The 18,146-nt window shown below is 51.1% G+C and overlaps 1 protein-coding gene across 2 annotated transcripts; it reads left to right on the top strand.

Moving 5' to 3' along the window:
- The first annotated feature begins 503 nt into the window (after window positions 1–503).
- Themis2 (thymocyte selection associated family member 2) lies at window positions 504–15,706 on the top strand. Of its 2 annotated transcripts, XM_047525767.1 has the most exons (6): window positions 504–614; window positions 5,656–5,796; window positions 8,193–8,603; window positions 10,894–11,963; window positions 14,355–14,514; window positions 14,901–15,706. In XM_047525767.1, exons 1-6 carry the CDS (start codon window positions 521–523, stop codon window positions 14,954–14,956), a joined length of 1,932 nt encoding a protein of 643 aa, XP_047381723.1. In that variant the 5' UTR covers window positions 504–520; the 3' UTR covers window positions 14,957–15,706. The 2 variants fall into 2 exon arrangements, with proteins under 2 accessions (XP_047381723.1, XP_047381730.1); XM_047525774.1 differs by lacking the exon at window positions 8,193–8,603.
- Window positions 15,707–18,146: the final 2,440 nt, after the last annotated feature.

The following is an 18,146-nucleotide window of genomic DNA, read 5'->3' as shown; positions in this document are numbered from 1 at the left end:
TTACCACTGAACTACATCCCTAGTTCTTTATTTAAAAAATCATTTTAAACCGGGCGCAGTGGCACACGCCTGTAATTCCAGCGACTTGGCAGGCTGGGTCAGGAAGATCCCAAGTTCAAAATCAGCCTCAGCAACTTAGCCAGGCTCTCAGCAACTTACCGAGACCCTGTCTCAAAATGAAAAATAGAAAGGGCTGAGGATGTGGCTCAGTGGTTAAGCGCCCCTGGGTTCAATCCCTGGCTCCAAAAAATATGTACATATGTATACCGTGTGTATATGTGTAATTCACACACACTTGTAACACACATGGATTTACAGACGTGCACCGTGGCGTCTGGCTCAAGGCGCCAGGTCCCACCTCTCAGACCCGGATCCCTGCAAGCCCTTGGAGAGTCGGGGCGGAGCTTCGAGTGGGCGTGGCTGTGGGCTTCCGTGGGGCAGCGCTTCTGTGGGCGGGGCGCCCGGTTCTCCCGGGTGGGTGGGCTGGGCCACTAGGTCTGCGCCCAGAGCCGCGGGGACCATGGAGCCGGTGCCGCTGCAGGACTTCGTGCGCGCGGTGGACCCCGCCTCCCTCCCGCGCGTGCTGCGGGTCTACTCCGGAGTCTACTTGGAGGGTGAGTGGGCCCGGCTCTCTCTAGGTGTGGGGCGAGGGCGTTATAACCCAGGGAGCAGCAAACCAGGCTCGAGCGCTGACGCCGCCGCTGCTCATTTGGCGCCACAATCAACCCCTGTGCGCCTCAGCTTTTGCTTCCGTGGAATGGGGGACCGCTGACCTGTCTCGCAGGGTGGGGATGCGAAGTCAGTGAGTTCGGCTCGGAAGGTGGGTGGAAGCGAGCCAAGACCTGGTGGAACCAGGACTGCAGACTTGCCCTTCCATGAGCCGGACTGTGCGTGCCCAGGGAGAGGCGTTAGGGCGCTCTTGAGTGTTGCTGTGGCTTGGCGGTGGTGCTGGAGTCTGCACTCAAGGGCTTGAACATGCCCGGCCAGTGCTTCTGTTACCGAGCTACATCCCAGCCCCCACTGCTTACGTGACAGGTCCGTTCTTCCACCTGTGTGCCCTCTCACACCTCCCACTGTCTTCCCTCTGTGCTCCCTCTCATCTTGGCCGTTCGCTGGATGATGGGCAGTACCTGATCTGACGGTTCTCCAGTTTTCAACTTTAATGGCTCTTACTCCGGGAAGACGTGCCTGCTCTTCGCGTCTTGGCACACCTGTACAGTGCTCCCTGCCCACAGACCCCTGTTCACAGCAGAGGCACAGTGACTAGTTATTGCCTGGAAAAACTAGAGGGATTGACAGACAGCAGAAGGAGAGGAGACAGGGCAGCGAATGGGAAGTCAGCTGCTCCGTGGGGAGGGAGAAACTCTCCAAAGTGCGAGAAAGGGCGGTGGAGGAGAGGGAGCCGGGAGATGCAGGGGCGGCGCGGGCTCCTAACTGCTGCACAGTACTTGGCAGGAGTGCCTGCCCCATCCTGCTCCCGCTCTGGAGGAGCTCTTGCTCTGCCACAGTCATTTCCTGCAGTGTTCTGAGGGCCCAAATGGGATCCCAGCCTAAGGCTGAGACACATGGAGGACCGCATGTCTTGGGGGGCACACCTCACCATGGGTCTCTCCAGGTCCTTTTGGAGGATCTGAAGGATTTGGGTTCAAGTTCTGACTCCACTTCTGGGGGCTTCTTGCAGACAGGCACCTGGGATCTGTTTGTTTGCCCCCCCCAGCCTGGGACCAAGCTCCTCTGTCCCCCCTGCTTTCTCCCTTGCCCATGTCACAATACTTGTTTCCTCATTCTGCCGGACCTGGGGTGGGAAGTGGCGGAAGCTGGAGTGACGTGATTAGAGAAGAGCCTGACAGGGTGTGCGTGTGCATGGATGGGGTGAGTGTGGAGGAGGGGCAGTTGGTGATACCATAGGGGCAGGCACAGGGCAGGGGACTCCGGACTGGTTGACCACGTGGTCAGGAGCGCTGATTTTGGAGGCAACTACCTTGGCCTTGACCCCCAGTTCTGCCTCCTGTTACTTGATCATCTAAGTCATTACTCAGAAGGAGGAACTGCTCATCTCCCCAGGGCACTCACAAGTTTAATATACAGTGAGGCACCTGCAGCACTTAGAGAGGGTTGGGTATGCGTAGCTGCACAACTGCTGCTCTTGCCAGCCAGGAGGGCCCACACCCTCACATTGCTGACAGAACTGGGGCGAGCCAGGGTGCAACTTCCTGGGGTAAGAATAAGGTTCTCACTGAAGAAGACCTTAGAAGATGGGACGCTTGCCCATGTTCTTGGATAGGCAGAATGAATACTGTCAAATTGGCCTTATTATCGAAAGTGCTATTCAGATTTAATGCCATTTCTATTAAAATTCCAATGATGTTCTTCAAAGAAATAGAAAAAGCAGTCATGAAATTCATTTGAAAAAAATAAGAGGCCCAGAATAGCCAAAGCAATCCTTAGCAAGAAAAGTGACACAGGAGGCATCACAGTAACAGACTTTAGCTATAGTAACAAAACCCACATGGAATTGGCACCAAAGGAGACAGACATGAAGACCAATGGTACAGAATAGAAGACACTGAGGCAAACCCACATAAACCCACATAAATCTCATACTAGACAAAGGCACCATAACATACATTGGAGAAAAGATAGCCGCTTCAACAAATGGTGCTGGGAAAATTGGAAATTCATATGTAGTAGATTGAAATTGAACCCCCATATCTCATCCTGCATAAAACTCTACTCAAAGTGGATCAAGGACCTAGGCATTAAACCAGAGACCCTCTGCTTAATAGAAGAAAATGTAGGCCCAACTCTTGATCATGTCAGCTTAGGAGCCAAATTCCTCAATAAGACTCCTAAAGCACAAGAAGTAAAATAAAGGATCAATAAATGGGATGGTATCAAACTAAAACTCTTCTTCACAGCAAAGGAATGTGAAGAGAGAGTCTACAGAATGGGAGAAAATCCTTGCCACCTGTACTTCAGATAGAGTATTAATCTCCAGGATATACAAAGAACTCAAAAGACTTAACACCAAAAAAAAAAAAAAAAAAAAAAAAAAACCAAAAACCCAAATAACCCAATCAATAAATGGGCAAAGGAACTGAACAGGTACTTCACAGGAGAAGAAATACAAGTAGACAACAAACATATGAAAAATGTCCAATATCTCTAGCATTTGGAGAAATGCAAATTAAAATTACACTGAGATTCCATCTCACTCCAGTCAGAATGGCAATTATCAAGAAAACAAGTAACAATAAATGGTGGCAAGGATGTGGGGGAAAATGTTCACTCATACATTGCTGGTGGGACTGCAAATTGGTGCAATTACTATGGAAAGCAGTATGGAAATACCTCAGAAAACTTGAAATGGAACCACCATTTGACCCAAATATCCCACTTTTCTTATACCCAAGGGCCTTAAAATCAGCATATTACAGTGATGCAGTCACATCAATGTTTATAGCAGTTCAATTCACATAAACTAAGCTATGGAACCAACCTAGCTTCATTCCAAATGGGAATGAAGGGAAGGGAGGGAGGATGGGAATAGGAAAGACTGTAGAATGAATCAGACATCACTTTCCTATGTTCATATATGAATACATGACCAGTGAAACTCCACATCACGTCCAGTCACAAGCATGGGATCCTAATTAGAGTAAGTTATGCTCCATGTATGTATAATGTTCAAATACACTCTACTGTCACGTGTCTCTAAAAAGAACAAATTAAAAAATGAATCAAAAAAAAAAAAAAAAAAGCAAGGCTCTCTGGGCCAGTGTGGGGGATTCTACTGAGGCTGCCTTGGGAGTGGGGTGGGGTCAGGTGGCCTCAAGGCCTCCCACCTGCAGCTTCCTGTCTGCCATTAGTTGGACAGGGAGCCTATGCATTCTATATGGTGAGAGATCTTTATTGTGCGTCTTCTAAATTCTCTGCATGACTTCAGCGATTTAAACCAGGAAAGTAGAGCTGCCAAACCTGCAGGTGGCACCTGGAACTTGGCCACTGCCTTACCCAGTCAGTGTCCTCCGCTGTCTACTGTGCTTCCTTTAGAAACCACTCATCGGCCTCAGCCTTAGGAGGCTGAGGCAGGAGGATCGTGAGTTCAAAGCCAACCTAAGCAACTCAGCGAGACCCTGTCTTTAAATAAAACATTTTTAAAAAGGGCTGGAAATGTGGCTCAGTGATTAAGTGCTCCTGGGTTCAATCCCCAGTAGCGCCCCCCCACCCCCCCAAAAAAATTTAAGGAATAAAAGCAACTCATCTGGCCTGGAGTGGTGGTGCATGTGCAATCCCATGATTCAGGAGGCTGAGACAGGAGAATTGCAAGCTTGAGGCCAGTCTCATCAACTTAGCAAGGCCTAAGGAAGACTCTGTCTCAAAAATAAAAAATAAAAAGGGTAGAGGATATGGCTCAGTGGTAAAGCATCCTTGGGTTAAATCCCTGATACCAAAAAAAAAAAAAAAAAATGCATTTGAAGGAGAAAGCAAGGTGTTAGAAGGATGGGGTGCTTACCTGTGTGAACTGCAGGAACCCCTGACCCTCTCTGAGCCCCTACAGTCAGGGAGTTGAGGTTCACTGGGTTCTCTACTCCTTCCTGGCTTTAACATATACCGCCCAGTGCAGCCAAACTCGGTACCAGTGAGGGACCAAGGGGGATTAGAAAAGAAAGACTCATACATGCAGATTATGAAGAAAATAGCTGGGATCAGGTGGAATACTGCTCTCTGATGGAGAAGCAGCTCTAAAGAGTCATACCAGCAATCTTTATTTATATATGTCTTTTTTTTTTTGATACGAAGGATGTTTGTATTTTATTTAAAGACAGGATCTTACTGAGTTGCTTAGCACCTCACTTTTGCTGAGGCTGCCTTTGAATTTTTGATCCTTGTGCCTCAGCCTCCCCTTCTGCCTCAGCCTCCTGAGCCCCTGGGATTACAGGCAGGCACCATGGTGCCCAGTAAGCATTATTCTCTGTACTCAGAACTAGTAACAGCTGTGCAGCTTTTCCACAGTTGCAAGGTGTAATGTTAGGAGCTTTGTGTAGCACTCAAGGCACTGTTTAAAGTTACTGGGAAGCGGGCGGGCTCAGGAGTAGCTGAGCCCGTGAAACACTGTGGTTGTCTAGCATAAGAATTCCTCTATGCCCAGGAACTGTGTGCCTCAGATCAAGGTTGGAGCTCATAAGACTGTTGCACGGAGCCTCCTCGGTAGGGGCGTGACCATAGCAGCGAGGCATCCTGTGTCCTTGCTCAGACGTTCCCATGGCCATGAGGTCACCAGAGACACCTGTTCTCAGTCCTGTTCTCCCATTCTCTGTCACCTCTCTCCACAGTCTACTCAGAGGCCAGGCCCTGTGCTGGCTGCAGTGATGCTGAGCTGGTCAGTCCTACCTGTGAGCTCACGCTAGGAGGCCTGGCCATGTGAGAAGGCCAGAGAAGGCACCGCAGGGGGTGTATGCAATGCTAAAAGAAAGCGACCACAGGGCTATGCTGCCTGCGGGTGGCTGAGCCAGCTGGCCGTAGGAGGGGTGGGCTAGGGAATTTTGTGCAATTTGTGCGAAGACAGCAGAGCAGAGCTCGTAGGGAACAGGCCACAGGCCACCCAGGGGTTGGCCCTTGCTAAATGGGGAAACTGAGTCCATGTCTCCACAGGCTCCATCTATGAGATTGCTGGGAATGAATGCTGCCTCTCCACAGGGGACCTGATCAAGGTCACCCAGGTTCGCCTCCAGAAGGTGGTCTGTGAGGACCCAAGAACAGGTCAGATCTTGGAGCTCGCCCCCGACTTTCAAGGTAAGGAGGACACCTGAGCCTCCCCGGCACCCTCCAGGCATGCCCGTGGGTCACTCGGGGTGTGCCTGCTGATCCCAGTACCCACTCCCACCCCTCTGGCTTTACACATGAGGTCTCAAGGCCAAGGATGAATGACCTCAGGGCGGTCTGATACTCTGATCACATCAGCTTCTGTTCCGGGTCTTTGCCGGGTGCCAGTCTGTGTTCACTCACACATTCACCCATCAAACACCAGCCAACACCCACATGTGCCAGGCCCTCCCAGGGGCAGGAGTGTGGAACTCAGGATGAGAGGTGACAACAGTTGAAGTAGGCATACTTTAGAGAGGACTCTGGGTGCAGAAACCTGCCCTGCCAGTGCTCTGGAAGGCCTCCTGGGAGAGGATCTCAGCTCAAGGGAGTGGCACATGGACATTTGGTGTTCAGGAAACCCCAGGGCACTCAGTGATCACAGGAGACGTGCAGCATGGCAGATGTGGGCCCAGACCTTGCAAGTGAGCATTAGGCTTGATGTGAGGATTAGAGCTGAATGTGTGTAGTGAACAGGGCTGGCACGAGCAGGCATACTCTGGGGACTTCTCTGGGCTGATGGAAAGGGCGTGGCTTGCCGGTGAGAAGTTGAGGGAGATGAGCCTGTGAGGTGGTCACACAATTTGATCTCTCTCTTTTTTTTTTTTTTTTGGTACCAGGGATTGAACTTGGGGCCACTTTACCACAGAGTCACATCCTCAGCCCTTTTTATTTTTTATTTTGAAACAGAGTCTCACTAAGTTGCTTAGAGTCTTGCTGAATTGCTGGGGCTGGTCTTGAACTTGGGATCCTCCTGCCTCCTGAATTTCTGGGGTGGGTCAACCCACCCAGCTTGGACTCTATTTTGAAGGTACTGAGGAGTCAATGAGTTTTTTTTTTTTTTTTTTTAAGGAATTAATTTTTTTTTAATTTTTAGTTTTACAGACTTCATTTTGGTTTATTATACACAAATGGGGTACAACCTTTTATTTCTATGGTTGTACACAATGTAGATTCACACCATTCTTGTAATAATACATATACATAGGGTAATACTGTCTGTCTCAGTCTACTATCTTTCCTTCCCCTCCCCCCTCCCCCCTCCCCCCTCCCGCCCCATTTTCCTCTACACCATCCAGAGTTCCTTCATTCTTCTCTCCGCACTCCCCAGTCCCCCTCGTTATGTGTTGTCATCCACTTATCAGAGAAAACATTTAGCCTTTGGTTTTTTGGGCTTGGCCTATTTCACTTAGCATGATATTCTCCAACTTCATCCATTTACCAGCAAATGCCATAACTTTATTCTTCTTTATGACTGAGTAATATTCCATTGTGCATATATACCACAGTTTCTTTATCCATTCATCAATTGAAGAGCATCTCAGCAAGATTTTTAAATATGCAAGTGACTTTTGTTTGTTTGTTTCTGGTGCTGGGAATTGAACTTCCCAGGCCCTCTTTAGTTTTTATTTTGAGGCAGGGCCTTGCTACATGGCCCAGGCTGGCCTGCAACTTGCCGTTCTTCTGCCTCAGCTTCCCAAGTAGCTGGAATTACAGGCCTGTGCCTCGCCTGTTCTATTTCTTTCGTCTCCTTCAGGCTGGACTGTTTCCTCAGCCTTTCTTTGTCTTGATGTGGACATTTTGAAGACTTCAGGTCAGAATTTTTTTTTTCTTTCTGGTGCTGGGGATGAAACGCATGGATGGAACCCAACGCCTTGCCCATACATGCTAAGTACACACTCTCCCACTGGCCCTGGACCAGTACTTTGGTAGACTGCCCCTCAGTCCGGGGTTCATGATGTTTCCTTGATTGAAGTTGTGGGTTTGGGCTGGAAACCATCGTTTGGCAGTGGGCGTTTGGGTCACTCTGGCAGATGCCTGGTTGCTGGCCGGTGGTGTGGCGGAAGAGCAGTCAGACGTGCTGGCAGACAGGACGAGGGGTAGAGTGGAGGCCTGAGAACACTTTGGTCAGTAATTCCTGGAGTTCTAGTTTGGGAGAGGGACTGTGGCACTACCCCGGGTGTGGGGTTGGAGCTGTGGTGAAGCTTCAGGTGGAAATGTCAAGTTGGCAAACAGGCAGATAGGGGCCTTGAAGCGGGAGAACGTGGACGTCGCCAGTGTCTTCTGGGGAAGGGGGCGCTGTTCTGTTCTCTGCCTCTGGTGACAGTCCCTTGTGTCACCACTTCTGACCCTCACTGTCCATTCACACACTGTCACTGTGCCTTCTGTCCTTCAGTTCTGCAGCCTGGATGTCCAGATGGAGGCCCACCTCAGGGGATGGGTATCCTCGGGGGATTCTGGCTGGGTTATCTGCAGGGCCCAACCGGGACCTGGACCCAGTGAGACCTGCACCGCCCCCCGACTTTCCCTCCTTCTGAATCCCACAGGCCACTTCAGCCCCCTCACCAGCCCCCAGAGCTACACAACCCTGGAGGAGCTTGTCTCTGCTGCAACTCAGCACTCCCTGCACCTGCCCATCTACTTCACATCAACCCACAGCATTGCCACAAAGGACAGGGTGGTGACTGAGGACCAGCCCCTCATGCTTGAGGCTGTGGAAATGCACCTTGGGACCCACTGTGCACGCTGTGTCTTGGGCTCAGGGGCCCAGCGGGTTGTCCTGCACCTGCCCCTGTCCCAGAAGGGGACCTTCTGGAGGTGGAAGTCTGGTACCCCCCAAACCCTGCTCCAGGTCCTGCAGGACCCAGCCTATAAGGATGGCATGTTCACCTGCCCAAGCATTCCCTGGCACTCCCTGATCCTAAGGCCCCAGTATGAGGTTCAAGCCATCATGCACAGTGAGTTGCCTGGGCAGGGGGAGGGGTGGGCGGGGGATCGAGGGCCCTGGGGAGTGGGTGTGATGGAAGACATCATCCCTCCATGGGGGGATGTCTCCCGTACTCTTAGGGGTAACAGGTGGCTTGCCCAGTATATGCAATGTAACAAATTAAAGTGCCCAATTAAGTGGGGAATTTGGTGTAAAAGGAGATAAGAAAATGGGATAAACATGAGTGAGGCCCCATGAGCTTTCTAGAATTGGCAGAAGTTGGGTTCTGAGCGTGCAGCAGCTAGTACAGAGACAGTACTGCCAAGCGAAAAGCTGACCAGTTGTTTGGGAAGAACATTTCCTGACTTGGGAAGAGCAGGACTGCTCCTGAAGGTCCCCTCTCTTGAGTGACAGAGGATGCTATCCGAGCGAACCCCCAGCTGTTTCGCCTTGTCTCTCAGAGCAGGCTGGTGGCGGCATGCAGATCAGGGCTGAGGAAACAGGCAGAAGCTGGCTGGGGCTGGTTGGGGAGAGGCCAAGGGGGAGCGAGGTGGAGTGGGGCTGGCCTTCTTTCCTGGAGCAGATTGTCTGCAGCTCTGCTCGCTGGCATTTACCTGCACAGCAGTTAGGGCTGCCTGCAAACCATAGTGCCAAGTGTGATTCTTCAGCCTTTCTTTTTAAGAAGGTGGTGCTGGAGATGGAACCCAGGGCCTTGCACAGAGTGGGCAAGCACTCGAACACTGAGCTGCACCCAGGTCCTAAATTTTTTTCTGATGGAAAAATTCAAACGTATCAAAGCAGGGGGAAGTGAAAGGAGCCCCATGACCTGCCATCCAGCATTACGGTGACCACTCATAATCCGTTTGGTTTCATTTCTGCTCAACCCCACTCTGCCTGCCTACCTGATTATTTCAAGGCAGACCCCAGATATATATATTTTTTTGGTACTGGAAATTGAACTCATGAACTCTACCACTGAGCCACATCCCCAGCTCTTTTCGAGACAGGCTCTCATTAAATTGCCAAGGCTGGCCTCAAACTTGTAATCCTCTTGCCTCAGCCTCCCGAGTTGCTGGGATTACAGGTGCTTGCCACTGCTTCAGGCTCCTGAATCTTTTGACAGACCTGTATGGGGTCAAACAGATTTTCTTGCTTTCTGGTATAAGGTGTTCTTAATTTTTTTCCCTTTCTTTTCTTTCTTTTCTTTTTGTGGTGCTGGGGATTGAACCCAGGGCCTTGTGCAGCCACTCTACCAATTGAGCTACATCCCCAGCCCTGGTATAAGGTGTTCTAGGCTTTCTTGAATACTTCCTCTCCAGGAACTGAAATTCTTGCCAGGATGCCCTGAACCCACTCTGGGAAATGGTAGTGAGACCACAGTCTGGGGATCCAGGGACTGAGTGGCGGCTGAGGCTTGGCAGTTGTCCTGAATAATGAGGCAGCTCAGGTTACTATTTCGAAGAAAAAACAAAACAGTATAATGAACCCTCCACATGAACATCTCCCAGCTTCAACCAATAATCAGCTCATCTGGCATGGAGCAAAAGTATCAACCATATGACCTGAGGGAAGTGCCACCCTCTAAGCCTCAGTGTCCTCATCTCTAAAACAGAGAGAGTATCCTATGCCCTGTTTTTCATTGTGTGATCAAACCACACAGTGGATGGACCAGTTTTCTTCATGGTCTTTGCGAGCCACCTCTTGAGTTTACTGAAAATTAGTGTCTGAAGAAGAAATAAGTCACCCAAAGACACATTTAAAGTGTTTTTTTTTCAATTGTTTTATCTTTCTGTTTAAATGCAGAAAGGATTTGGAAAGGCAGTTTATAAAATTATATTCAAAATTAAATTAAAATTTAAAAAGTGCTTGAACTGATTAGATATTGGCTGGTATTGAGGAATTATCAATTATTTAGAGGCAGTGGTGGCATTTAAAAAATTTTTAATTATCCCTTTTAGAGAGAACACTGAAATAGCCACTTGTGGCATGATGTCATTATTCTGATTCGGAACCTACTATAGGGGGAGTAGCCAGGGACACAGATGGAAGCAAATGGGCCACGAGTTAAAGTTGAAGCTGGATGTTGGGTACATGGGGTGCCCTATACTATTCTATTAATGTTCAAAATAGTGATTTTGTTAAAAAAAAAATAGGTTGAAGGAAAAGAGAGGGCAAAGAATCTAGAATAATAGGAAAATGCTGGTAGGAAAGAAAAGATACAAACAGGAAGGAGAGCCGCAAGCGTGACGAAGCTCCTTGCCTGGGGTGGGGTCCATCACTGGGGCTGTGTGGTGCGCCCCTGAACTGACCTCCCCCCACAGTGCGCAGAACCATTGTCAAGATCCCCTCCACGCTGGAGGTCGAAGTACAGGATGTCACTGCCTCCTCCCAGCATGTCCACTTCATCAAACCACTGCTGCTGAGTGAGGCCCTGGCCCAGGGAGGCCCCTTCCCCCTGTCCACGGAGATCCTGGAAGTTCCAGAGGGGCCCCCCATCTTTCTCAGCCCGTGGGTGGGCTCTCTGTGTAAAGGCCAGAAGCTTTGCATCTATGGCCTGGCCTCACCACCATGGCGGGTCCTGGCCTCAAGCAAGGGCCGGAAGGTGCCCAGACACTTTATGATCTCTGCGGACTACAAGGGCAAGCTGCGGCTCCGGCCAAGGGAGTTCCCTACAGCCTATGACCTCCTGGGTGCTCTCCAGCCAGGCCAGCCCCTCCGGGTGGTGGCCACAAGAGACTGTGAAGGGGACGAGGAGGAGAATCCTGAGTTCTCTTCCCTGGCTGTGGGAGACCGGCTGGAGGTGCTAGGGTCTGGCCAAGTCTATGGGGCCCAAGGCCAGGATGTTGGAGTCTTGGTTTGTCAGCGGCTGAGTGACCAGACTGGGGAGGAAAAGGAAGAAGACTATGAAGAGGTGGAAGAGCGAGAACGGATTCTGCTGCCCCTCTACACCCCTGGTGGTTTCGTGGAGGAGATGAATGACAGCCGGCGCTATAGCCTGGCGGATCTAGCTGCCCAGTTCTCACTGCCCTGTGAGGTCAAGGTGGTGGCCAAGGACTCCAGCAACCCTGCCGACCCTCTGGTCTCCTTCCCTGGTCTGCGGCTGGAGGAGAAGATCACAGAGCCGTTCTTGGTGGTGGGCCTGGACTCCCAGCCTGGGAGGTACTTCGAGATCCCTCCCCGCTGGATGGACCTGACTGTGGTGGAGGCCAAGAGGCAGCCAGACCAGCTGGCTGGGCCACTGCCCGTGGCTACAGTGGAGGAGCTGGCGAATGCTTTCTACTACAACCTTCGGAAATTACCAGCCTGTGAGAACCAAGCACCCCCTCCCAGGCCCCCGAAAAGTCAGGGCCTCAGTGAGCAGAGAACAAGCGGCAAGGAGGGAGGCATCAAGGTACCGATTTAACTGAAATGGGCAGGGAGGGGTCGCCTCGCGGGCTCACGGGGGTGCTTCTGTTCCTTCTTTGCCAGATTTCTCTTATGGTGTAGAACTCACAGTTTGCACCCACATGCTTTGCACCCATTGTCTCATTCAGTCCTCACCATCCTGGGGCTGTTGTGATTATTCCTATTTTACACTTGAGGACACAAGGACCTAGGCCCTGAGATTCGCCCCAAGTCCAGTTAGTAAGTGGGAGGCCGGAACTTGAGCATGAACATTCTGATTCCAAGTTTGCAGTTCTTTTCCTTTCTCTGCCACCTGCTGTCACTCTGGAGTTTGAGCCTCAGCCTTGTTCAGACACTGTTCCAGCAGCCTCGCTGAGCCCTCCTCCATGGCTCCGAGAATGGCCTCCCCAATCCTTCTTTGGTCATTGCTGGGCCTTGGCTCCATGTGCTGAAACCTTCAGTGGCTCCACATGGCATCAGTGTCCTGAGTGAACTCCAGCCTGGCCTTCCCGGGCCATTTCCCAACACCCATCCGCAGTCCCCTCTCCAGCCACCGAAGGGCTCCTGAAGCCTCCCACAAGGTGCCAGGACTCCCATGTGCAGTCCTTTGGCCAGCACTGTCCTTCTGTGGCGTGAGGCGAGGCTCACGTTCCCCGGGGCAGAGCTGCCCTGCTGGGGCGGGGGCACGTTTTCAGTTTCGCTCATCCCTCTGGCTAGAGAGTTGGTGGCAGGGGCCAGGGGCCGGGGACAGGAACTGCAGCTGCTGCAAGGCCAGTGAGCTCCACTGAGCCGAACCACAGGGAATCACAGGTGTGAGGAAAGACCCAGGCAGAGTCAGGAGGCCAATTCACATCCCAGACACGCTCCATGGCCAGCACAAGCTGCTCCTCCAAGCATGCTTTCCCAAGGGCAGGCCTGAGGTGTCCTCACCAGCACTGCTGCTAGCTGCCTTCCCAGGGGCGCTCACTCCCGGCAGGTCCTCTACAGCACCAGCCCACCCCACTCTGTATGCCTCGGGCAGGAACCAGTTCCTTTCCCTCCCCGCTGTGGTGCTGGGTGTGTTTATGTTTTTCATCACTATGACCAAAATACCTGTGTGAACAACCTAAGATGGGGAAAAGTTTGTTTTGGGCTCATGGTTTCAGAGAGTTAAGTCCATAGCCGGCTAACTCATTGCTCTGGGCTCGAGGTGAGGCAGAACATCATGGCGGGAGGGCTTGGTGGAGAGCTACTCAGTTCATGGTAGCCAGGAATCAGAGATCAAGGAACCAGGGACAAAATATAATCCATAAGGCCACACTCCACTGACCTACTTCCTCAGAGTAGCTGGGACTATAGGCGTGTGCCACCATGCCCAGCAGAAACCGATATTCTTTTTTTTTCCATTGAGAAAACAGGCACAGAGAGGCAAGTTCACCCTGAGCTCATAGTTAGGAAGTGGTAGGGCTGGGTTTGAAGTCAGGTCTGACTGTACAGCCTGTGCACCTAACTTCTGTGCTTGGCCTAGAAAAGGAGCAGAGAGCTATAAAACAAATGCTTTGTAAACTGTAACAAGCATGCTGTTTGTCGGGACCTTGGGACTTGTGCTTTGTCAGTAGCCATACAGCCGTGGAAGTTAGGAAGATCAGTCCTGAATGGTCTCGTCCCCAGCAGGGTCTCATATCTCTGGGGCAGGGGTGAGGAGTCATTTTTTGACAGGCTAGACTGGGGTCCCTGAAACATAGGCCTGTGACAGTGCTGGCAAACACAGCACAAAGCACTGAGAGCCTCTGCTCGCAGGGAGTGACCAACCAAGTCACTGCTGTTACCCAGAAACTTTCCTCTCCAGACATCGGCTCTCCCTTGCTGATCTGGGGACTGGGACTGTTCACTCTCTAAAGCAAGGTATGGTGAAAAGGCTACTGGCTTCAGAGGTCACAGATGTGGTTTGGTGGCCCGTGGGGAGAGCTGACAAGGCACGCTCTCCCTTCATTCGTAAATGGAGAACTGAAACAGAGCCTGTTCAGAGGGTCACTTGAGGACTGTGTGCACACATGCATGGCCCGTGGTAGTTTATAAAAGTCCTCTTCCCCCTGGGAGCCCTGGCCCAGCAGCTTTGTCCTGAAGCTGTGATTATCTTCTTGCGGTATCTCCACTTTGCTTCCCCCCAACCACAGATATAAAGGACATTCACTTGCCCCCTATATGGACAATCCTAGGTATAGATAACCCTGTATTTAGTCCCCAACCCTATATTTTCTACCCTGCTAAGTATTTCATGTGCTTGTACCAAAACCAAGCTTCCTGGGAAGTCCTATCCTGAAAAGAAGTAATAGAGAGAAGTGACACTGTAGGTTAATTATATAGACTCCGCTGCCATTCCTTGGGACCTTGTTAATTTCTGCTTTTTTTCTCCCAGTCTTCTAAAGTCTTAGAACCAAAGTGTCCTAAGACCCCTCTGCTGCCCAAAGCTAAGGCGAAGACCTTGCCAGAGTTTTACAAGGACAAATCAGATATGTACAGCAAGACTACCGCCCACAAGGGCCTTAGACCCACTAAGTTCCAAACACAGGATCCAGGTGAGTCCCTTCAAGTCCCTGCCCATCTTGTCCTTGCTTCTCCCCTTCCCACCCTGTTCCTCTGCTGCTCAGTACATCAGGCAAATACACTGTTCTCGCTCCTGTGGTCCCAATTTGAGGACCGAGCCAGGAAGATCCTTCGTCTTTCTCCTGTTAGGCTGCAGAGCCCCGGCAAAGAACCAAGTTCAGTCCCCAATACACTACCCTTCCCATGGTACACAGGACAAATGAAGTGGCTGTGGTGTTCAGAGAACAAATTGTGGTTTCTGGGCTACCAAGGACCTTAGAACATTCAGGCCAACCCCTTCCCTAGTTAAGGGAGGAAACTAAAGAGGGGAAGGAACTTGCCTAATGCCAGAGTCTCACTGACTTGAACGCTTTTGCAGATATGGATGAACATGATTATGAAGAAATAGTCGAACACTTTCGGAAAACCATGTAGGTGCTGAAGGAGCTGAGCTTCCTAACTGCTGCATCTTGGGGATTAAGGACACCCGCCCACCCGTGCAAGCCTCTGAAACCTGGCACAAGGTTTCACAGCAATCAGACCCAGGCAGGGAAGGGAATGAACAGCAGATTGCAACAGCTCCTCACACGTGGCTCCCTCCACCTGAGCTTTGGCATCCAGAAGAGCTACCTAGGTTCTACTCAGTCTTGCGTCTGTCCCTATCAGTTGTCCCACTGGTGGTGCAGGGAAGTCAGAAAGGCCACCACCCTTCTCTGGGTAAAGGGGACTGTCTTGACCATGCTGCATTGAGAGCCCTTCATGTTTGCCACCCCTCCCAGGTTCTTAGCCCCTCAGAGACAAAGACTGTGTCACCCTCATCTTGGTAGCACCTAGCACATGATCAGCACTTGCTTAATGGGGCTTATATTAATATATGTGGCATTTGGCTTCAAGAACAAAATCTTAGGGCCTTGGTTCTCAAAAGCTGGTGCTGGAACTATGGCAGCCAATTCAAAAAGAACCTTATGAGGGGCTGGGGATGTAGCTCGGTTGGTAGAGCACTCCCTAGCATGCATGAAGCCCTGGGTTCGATTCCCAGCAAAACACACACACAAACTTTATGGGGACCCAAAGCTGTGGAAGACTGGCAGGTTTCAACAGGTGGTTCTAAGATATTGTAAAAGTTGTGACTATTCAAGATTGTTTCTTCTAAAACCTTACAATAAAAGTGACATCTGGACTTTTTCTTTTGGTGCTGGGATTGAACTCAGGAACACTTTAATTTTTTGAGACAGGGTCTAAATTGCTTAGGATATCACTAAGTTGCTGAGGCTGGCCTCAAACTTGTGATCCTTCTATCTCAGCCTCTGGAGTTGCTGGAATTACAGGCATGTGCCACCACACCTGGCTGGACTTTTGTATGAATGATCTTTTCTTAAGTTCTGCCCATGTGCCAGGCCCTTTACAAACCATATCCAAATCCATAATTCCTGGAGGCAGACAATGGCTTGATTTTCAAGATTAGGAAAAAGATCGAGGGATCAAGTGCCTCAGGAGGAAGATTAGTGCAGTGATAAAGGGTGAGTTCCCCAAAAGCAAGAGCCTAGGTTAGATTCCCATCTTGCCATCTACCAGCTGTAACTATGAGCAAGTTGTTTTAACTGGGGATTGAACCCAGGGGTGTTCTACCACTAAGCGATATCCCCTACCCTTTTTAAAAATTTTGAGACATGGTTTTGCTAAGTTGCTGAGGTTGGCCTCAATTAGTAATCCTCCTGCCTCAGCCTCCAGTGTTACCAGGATTACAGACATGCAACATCACACCCAGCTAAGCTTGTTTCTTGACACATAAAACTAACAGTTACCTACCTAACAATACTGTTTTAAGGATCAAATAAGATAATCTTTATAAAGCATTTAGCCCAGTACCTGGCACACAGTACTCAGTAAACATGTCAGTAGTAGCACTGTTGACCAATTGTCATGTAGCTGTGTCTGTCTCTAGTCTGTGTTCTTCCCACACCAGTACACAGTCTTCTAGTCATGAAATTCATACCATGTTCAAAATATGCCATACCCAACTAGGTACTATGGTATGTGCCTGTAATCCCAGTGAACTGGAAAGCAGAGGGTCAAAAGCTTGAGGTCAGCCTCAGCAACTCAGTGAGACTCTGTCTCAAAATAAGATGGAAGATGGCGGCCTAGAGGGCGGCTGCGTTTCACGTTGCTCCAGGACGCAAGATTCAAAAGAGGAGATAGTGAGAGACTTGGGACCAACTCAAAGCCGCCGGGGGAGTCTCTCCCATTGGGGAGGCGTCCCGGATGGGGCGGTAGCCCCGGAACGCAGGGAATTTGTGAAGTAGAGTTGCTCGGCGAGACGCCCCTCCCCCCACTGGAGCGGTAAACACGGACAACTGGGATCATCGTAGAGGAGGCGGCTCAGCACAGCGCTTGGACTCCGAGCAACCACTGGGGCTCCGGGCGGCTGCCTGAGGAGGAGCTGCGTGGCGAGCTGTTTGGACTCAGAACGATCGCTTCTGAACACCGGGGGGCTGCCCGGAGAAAGAGGAGGAACGTGGCGGGTCGCTTGGTCTAGGAGTGACTGCACCAGAGCCACAGGCGGTTGCCAGAGGAGGAGGCGAGTGGTGAGTTGATTGGACTAAAAGCGACTGCTCCTGAACACCGGTGGCCTGCCTGGAGGAGGAGCGCGGTGGGTCACTTGGTCTGGAGCCACTGCTCCTGAACACCCGGGGGGCTACCCCGAGGAGGAGGAGGAGGAACAGGGCGGGTCACTTGGACTCGGAGTGACTGCCTAGGGCTATGGGCGGTTGGCGGGAGGAGGAGACGCAAAGTGAGTTGCTTGAACTCCTAGTGACTGCGTCGGAAACCGGGCCGCTGTCCGGAGGAGGAGGTGTGTGGCAGGTCTCTGGGTCTCGGAGCTATTGTACGGGGCTCCAGGTGGCGACTCAGAGGAGGGGCCGCATAGCCAGGCGATTAGGTGCAGAGCAGGGTCCCAGGAGCTAGGTGGCTTCTTGCTGGAAGAGCCGTACAGAGACACGCCTAGGGGCGGAGCGAAGTTTCCAGGACTGCAGGCAGCTTCTCTGGGAGAGGCAGCCTAAGGAGACTTGCCTGCGAAGGGTGAGGCTCCCGGGCCCAGGAGGTAGGTCCGGGCCCCTGGGAACATTGCAGAGGAAGACAGCCCAGCCCAGGTGGTAGTTGTAGATTGAGGGGAACCTCTAGGAGGGGAACTGATCAGCAAGACGTCCCCACCGAGTGAGTCTTCCCTGCCGGGGGAGGTTTTCCCACAGGGACGGTAAAACCAGAGACACAGGCACAAACAAGACTTGCCTCAGCCCGCAGCCTAGTTCCCCATTGGATGACCATTGGTCAACAAGTGGAGGCACCTCTGCCCACTAGCAGGGAATATACGCCACCTGAGGGTCACCATCCCTAGAGAGGCAGCTTCTTCGTGGAGCTCCGCATTATCAACTTCCTCCAAGACTTCAGGCTACTGAAGGATAAGAGGGGATATACTAGCAATCTTCAGGGACATTACAAGTCGATAGAGGAAATCTGCAATATCTTAATGACCCACTGATTCCTGAACAATATGAGAAAACAAGGGAAGAAAATGCCCCAAACAAATCTAGATGTTACATCAATAAAATCCAACGACAGCATGGCA

This window comes from Sciurus carolinensis, chromosome 1, assembly GCF_902686445.1.
Source record: "Sciurus carolinensis chromosome 1, mSciCar1.2, whole genome shotgun sequence".
NCBI classification, from domain to species: domain Eukaryota; kingdom Metazoa; phylum Chordata; class Mammalia; order Rodentia; family Sciuridae; genus Sciurus; species Sciurus carolinensis.
This window is presented reverse-complemented; position numbering and strand designations above follow the sequence as displayed.